This window comes from Schistocerca gregaria, chromosome X (assembly GCF_023897955.1).
Source record: "Schistocerca gregaria isolate iqSchGreg1 chromosome X, iqSchGreg1.2, whole genome shotgun sequence".
In the NCBI taxonomy this organism is placed as follows: Eukaryota; Metazoa; Arthropoda; class Insecta; order Orthoptera; family Acrididae; genus Schistocerca; species Schistocerca gregaria.
In genome coordinates this window covers 427529485-427535939 of record NC_064931.1, presented here as the reverse complement: position 1 = coordinate 427535939, position 6455 = coordinate 427529485, and the positions used below count along the sequence as shown (strand labels likewise).

At 40.9% G+C, this 6455-nt stretch overlaps 1 protein-coding gene across 1 annotated transcript in view; it reads right to left on the bottom strand.

Annotated features, from left to right (window-relative positions):
• Positions 1–897: 897 nt before the first annotated feature.
• Positions 898–6455, bottom strand: part of LOC126299585 (aquaporin AQPAe.a-like) — a 31515-nt gene continuing 25957 nt past the window's right edge. The window contains exons 5-6 of the mRNA XM_049991596.1: positions 2845–2925; positions 898–1277 (exon numbers count right to left, since the gene is read on the bottom strand). Coding sequence (XP_049847553.1) covers positions 1143–1277; positions 2845–2925 — 216 coding nt within the window. The 3' untranslated portion in view covers positions 898–1142. The remainder of the gene's footprint in view (positions 1278–2844; positions 2926–6455) is intronic.

Below are 6455 nucleotides of genomic sequence, written 5' to 3'. Positions count from 1 at the left end.
TCAATTTCCAGGAGTGTACTTATCTCATTTTTTAGACTTCGTGGAACCCAGTATGACAGCTAGCCTGGAACACTTCCTCAGTTATGAGCACAACAACGCAACGCAACCGCTTCAGGACTTAAGGTACTATTGTGTCGATTATCTTGCCATTATCTTTTTTTTTAGCCGTATACTATTGAGAGTGCCAGGCCGTGACAGCATGTATCGCTTATCGATAGCGTTCGTAATAACCGCTTCCGTTATCCATGCATGCACTATTATTTTTTACATTGATTACGTAATGCCTTATCTGTAGGCTGTAGGCTGTATTCCCACAACAGGGATTAAGATACTTTGATATCTAAGTTAAAATCAAGGAGATCGTGTACAGATAGCTTGATGATTAATGCTACTCACCTTGATCAAGAAATCGGGATTCGAATTCCGGTCTGAAAGATTTTCGTTTGTCACTATATCACACACCAATGCCATGGTAAGGTACTTGTGCACTAATTTATTTGGACATTAACTTCGAATGGCCGTTGGTTGTTAGTGTATATTTCTGTAAACGGGGCATCAAATCAACTTGTCGCAAATTGTTTAGCTTGTCTACATCGGACAATTGTTAGTATTTATTTTTCCTAGAATACTCTACTAGTATACTGTCTGAAACATCCTACTCTATTCCTTGTTCCATTTTCCGAGAACAAGAACGTATTTACGCAAGTGAAAATTTGTCAGTCCATATCAATGTGTGTTCCGTACTTGGCAGTGATGTGTGACTATTCTGTCATGTCCTGTAAGAAGATGAATGAAACTGTTCAAAACGGGACCAAAGCTGATGTATTGCTAACATCAACTAATTTTAATGATTAGAATAAAGGAACTTTCGAGGATTGTAAAGTTTATAGAGACTAATCCATTAAAACCACTTTTTATTATTTACTTTTAATTGTTCAGTTTAACTTAAGCTATTTGTGTTATGTGGGTGCTTCTGATTAAAATTTACGTTTAATCTTTTATTGTAAGATTTTTGAAATAGGTACACAGAGCAGCATAGGCTTTTATTATTTTGCAATACATGTAAGTTTTAATTTGCAGTAATTTGAGAAAATAACTCCCTGTCCGTAGACAGACTGAGGTGCTAGTATTTACACAGGGATCTATGGTAATAACGGTTCACGTTCATTGTCAGCTGTGGTCTCAACAGGTGCTGCTTCCGTGGTGTTCTTTGTGAACAAGCACCTGGACATGACGCCAGCTGCAATGCCTCCGACAAGTGGTCCCACCCAGTAGATCTAGAAAAGTAAAAATCGACAGAAATATTTGAACGAGACTGACGTGGACACTTGTTTAGATGTTTACATTTCGTTATACACCAAAGCTTAATTATACACCAATGCTTAGTTATTACCAATAAAATTAAATTTTTTTAGAATATGCTACATTTGCGCTAATTATTTAGTTTGTCTATTCTGTGTAAAAGAAAAATGCTGTTGTACATTATACAGCAAATGCACAGCTGGAATTAAGTCCAGCGTTAGGAGCACCAAGTCCTCTCATTGCCACGTTTGTGGTTTAAATGCTGTTTTTTGCTTTTCGAACGCAGATAAATGAGAGATTACTGCAGGTGACATTGCATAATACTGATTTAACGATGATACATTCCTTACGGGAATAAGTTCTGTTTCTCCCAAGATATTTCTGGTTTAGGGAACTTTAGCTGTCAACATCTCCATTAGGCGTTTTAGATGACGCTGTACTTTAAGTGGGTGACTCACTGTAGCGTTTGGGACGTATTTATTCGAAATAAGCTGTTATTTATACTGAGTTTGTCATTCGACCCTAGGAAACAAATACTTGTCACTAATGTATGTGAAACGTTTCAGTGTTAAAATGGTATTGTGCCGCTCTTAAGCTACTTTGTGTGTTTCTGGGTTTAGTAACCACGCCCAGCTACAAGCTTTTTGTAGCAAATTCTGCTTTTCTAGCAGCGAGGACTATTTTACTCCATAGTGTCAGTGGCTGACACGTTCAGAGACTGCGCTTATGTAACAAATTTTGGAAGAACCTCTAAACAGCAAGCTATTACTTGTTTCGGAGGTCTGAATCACATTCTTAACTAAGAGCTCCGCCTAGATTCCTAATCCCATTAGAAGGGTGGGCTCACAGGGGAGGGGGGGAAAGACATTTCGTTCAGTTGCGCGCGCGGTGTGTGTGTGTGTGTGTGTGTGTGTGTGTGTGTGTGTGTGTGTGTGTGTGTAGTTAATTATGTCACTAAGAGTGAAATGTAATCAATGGAATCCCAAGATGAAATTCGTACAAGTTGACGTGTGAATGTTAAAGCGCCTTTTTTTATCTGGCAGTCACATCTCTGAAATGATAAAATACGTTAACTTCAGTTCCTTACTGGCTTTTTTGCTGCCTGATGACCACAGCTGTACGACTTTAGTGCTGCTGTCTGCGCAAAAGGCATGTCTAGAATGTTATACATTTCAGTCATGGCGGTGTATTTGACTAAATACCTCGAGTGTATTACATTCGCGGAACAAATGGGATGTTTAACAAGGTATCTGTTTTGATATATTTAAGGTGATCAAAATCCTTGTTTTCACTCACATTACAGTAGGCTGAACTAAAGGTATCCGTATTTCCAGCTGGTAACGCCAAGATTGAAAACAAGTTAAACTTTCACTAATTATAAAACCAATACTGCACTGGGCACGGTCAGCAGCATATAACCGTTAATGGAATTTCACATAGCAAAACAAAGCATTGTTTACGATGCTGTTTTAGCACCATCTGTTAAATAGTTTAGTAACTACTAAAAATTCTTATTTGCAAGTGGTAAAAGTAAATACGTACCCAGTGATTGTCCCACTGCCACTTCAGCATAGCAGGCCCAAGAGAACGCGCCGGGTTCATGCCTGCGCCAGTGTATTGCATCTGTGAACAGTTTTCGTTTACTAAAATACATTGTTAGAATCTTAATTCTTGACTGCGTAATAAATTTGTTAAGTTAATTTAAGTACAAGGTTCGTTCCTGGTGCTGCAGTTACAACAGTAGAAGCTTTGGTACAGCCAGATGAAGTGAATGACAACTTTTTATTTTCTAGTATGAAGGAGAAGTGCTGCTAAAAAGTAATCTCAATCTGTGACCCTAGGAAACATTTCGACTGCGTTAACACCTAAACGCATGCATTTCATGTCCGATGGCGTTTCTCATTTCGTTGGACATATCGAAACTTTGAAAGTTATTCTTTAACTTAAAAAAACTTGCAGATTCTTGAAAATAATCTGACTGCATGTCAATTTTAGAGTTTTTGAGAAATTGATCCACGCATCGCGTTTGTTGAAACGCAACCTTTCTCATGTAAGTTTAGCCGATCTTTTAATATTTCTGTATTCCTCCATTACACCGTTTGTCAGATTTTGATTGATTTTTTTGGGGGGGGGGGGGAGGGGGGGAGTGGGAGGAGTACACGGTGAGGACATCAGACCCTCGATTCAAATGTCATACATTGAAGAGAGGTTCCAATAGAAGACAAGCGACACCATAAAACCAGGAAGTAAACACAGAAGGTATGAAAGGATAGCGCAAACCTAAGAACAGGGGTGAAAGAGCTGACTGCCAGGGGAAGTGGTGATGGTCCCAGACCAAGGGAACATTGAGAGCCCAACCAGAAGCAAATCGAAATCTCTATGGACGGCTGAAGGCTGGTCTTCATCCGAAAGGAGCGTAAGGAGGAGCGCCAAATTGCAATAGACTAATTGTGCCGAGATCGTCACTGTGAGCAGTAGTGCACCAGATGTCATACTTTTGGGCAAAGGTTTGAAGTAGACCAGCATATTCGCAGCTGGAATCATGACATGGAGTGAGGTTTAAGTATTTTTCTAGCCAAACTGTCAGCCAGTTCATTCTCTGGGATATCCACCAGACTTGGGACTGAGGCAACTGAGCATTCAGTACATGGAACTATAAAGAAAGTCATGGATACACAATAGTGGAGGGCTCTGTTCCCTGAACTAGATCCATTCACACGAAATGATCCGGCAAGAAATTGTGTTCTAAGTAAGTGGAAGACACGAAATGCGCAAGGCACATTCCAGTGAGTGGAAATTTAATGTGGCTCACTTCCCTTTCGGAATCTAACTAACAATCCCATCCATGGGCAAATACTTATCAGGTGGGATACGTTCTATGTTTGCAAGGGCATGGTACATTGGATGGTCAGGGAATCGTCTAATTGCGATTTGTTAAGAAACAAGGAGTTGGCTTCACGGTGTTTGTAGAGAGGGAATCCCCACTTACTGAAGGAAACAATGCGAGTAGTGCGAAAGGCACCAGTAGGCAGATGCACCCCACAATGGTGTACAAGAGTCTAGTATTTGCGAAGTGCTGAGCTGCAATAGTGACCACCACAATCTAGTCTAGGCAAGACCATAGCACGGTAAAGATGGAGAAGAGTGACAGTCTGCACCTAAAATTTGTGTTCCAGGAGGCAGAGGGCATTAAAGCTTTTGCATGCTTGTGGTCTTCAGGTGGCGAATATGGGGCGGACTCGCCAGCTCTCAAAAGTAAGGCCCAAGAAATGGGACTGCTACAACATCGAGAAGGTGGTCGCCTAAATAAAGTTTTAGATCAGGGAGTACTGTAGGTAGACAAAAAGACGTAACCAACATTTTGGAAGGAGAAAATTAAGCCACGAGAGACGGCCCAGAGGCCTGCTGGACGGCGCCTTGAGCCAGCACTCAGCAGATGCTACGAAGTGGAAGCTGCACCATATGCAACAATCATCTGCGTACAATGCAGGTGTAACCACAGGCCTAACATAGGTGTCACACCTCACAGCCATCAACGGGCTAATCGCATTGTCAGGTGTGCGAGTCTCGTGGCACGCTGGTGTAGTTACCGCAACAGTGCGAAAACGTGTGTTGGCGTTTTACTTCCGACGGAACTGGCTAATTCTCATATTGCTTGCATATGATCGTCGAAACTTCCAGTTTCGTTTTTATTCATTGCTAATACTGCTTACTATACATCCCTAATTACAAAATTGCATTTTTAAAGGTGAATCCTATCATTCGATCGTACGAATATTTTCTGGGACCAATACAGGAATTAACTACAAACCAGAATTTCTTCTAAATGCTGTGAAATCTGTCAAATCAGGAAAATTAAGCATCTTGAGATCTTCAGATGCAATAGGCAGTTCCATTTATCAAATTTTACGTGACTCACTGAACGAAAGTTACGAATACAAAATAGGCTGCCAACCAGCGAGAACCAACATTGAAGGAAAAAGCATGGTTGAAAGATTGTGTTGTGCGAAATCGGGGGTTTCCTTTGAGGAATAATGATGTAGGGGCCTTGGTACAGGCGGATCTCAAGCGAGCAGGGGGATTGAAGAAAGATTTCGGGACAATCTACCTGGGTACGGGAGGGTAACATCTGAAAAAATTAAGCGAAAATGAAGACGGCAAAGGCAGCAATTATCCGAAGAACAGCCATTACTTTAAGAAACTTGAAGTAATCTTTAGTGGTGCCCCTTCCTGGTACATTATGAAATATGACAAACTTTGGGACGATCCTGGACAAACGAGAAAGTGAAACGAGGCACACGACATGTTTACAGGATAGTTTTTAAGTCAATTATTAGTGTGATGGTAGTAGCAGCCGCTGACAGCTCAGTCCTACCGTTAACAGTTTATAGAACAACACTTGTACAATACTTTGAAGGGGGCAAAACTGGTGCAGGTTGTGACAGGAATCGAAGTGGTTGGCTTGACCTAAAATTGCTTGAATAATTGTTTGTTGAAATTGTGTTGCCTTCCACTCAGTAATTACATGGACTTTAAGTGTAGGTGACGATTTGTCGAATCGTGTCAACGTGCTGAAACTGCGCCAAGAACAAAACATTAAATTTGTTCTTTTATTAATTCTGCTTATTTGTCAGCCACTTTATGTGGCCTTTTTTTAGACCTTCATACCCTGCATGGAGAAAAGATGATTTGAAAACGAGTGGCGCCAAATTCTAAATTTCCAAGGTTGTTTAAAAACCTTGGATACTATACCTATTACGTCCAAGTCCACTATATCTGAGTCCGGAAAGCAGCAATTTTTCCTTTCCGTCCCGATGCAGTCATTTCAGATTCCAGAAGCAGCCGATAACAATGCACATGGCACCAGCTGATGTGAAGTTTCTCGAGCAGCAGCCTTTGAAATGCAATTTGAACAGGTTCGCTCTAATCAAACGAAGGAAAGCCACGCGAACTCCAGAGAAATGAATAATTATCAGCGATTTCGATGAAAATTTTAGTCACAGGGCTGCAAGCAGGGAGTACCTATCCGGAACATGTAACCGTGATCTGGAGTAGCACGAGTCAAAAGAGAATGAAGAAATGGACAAGGAAAGACTGGCACTGATTTGAAGGAAATGTAAAGGGAATGCTTTCACGACAGTAAAATTTCCTAC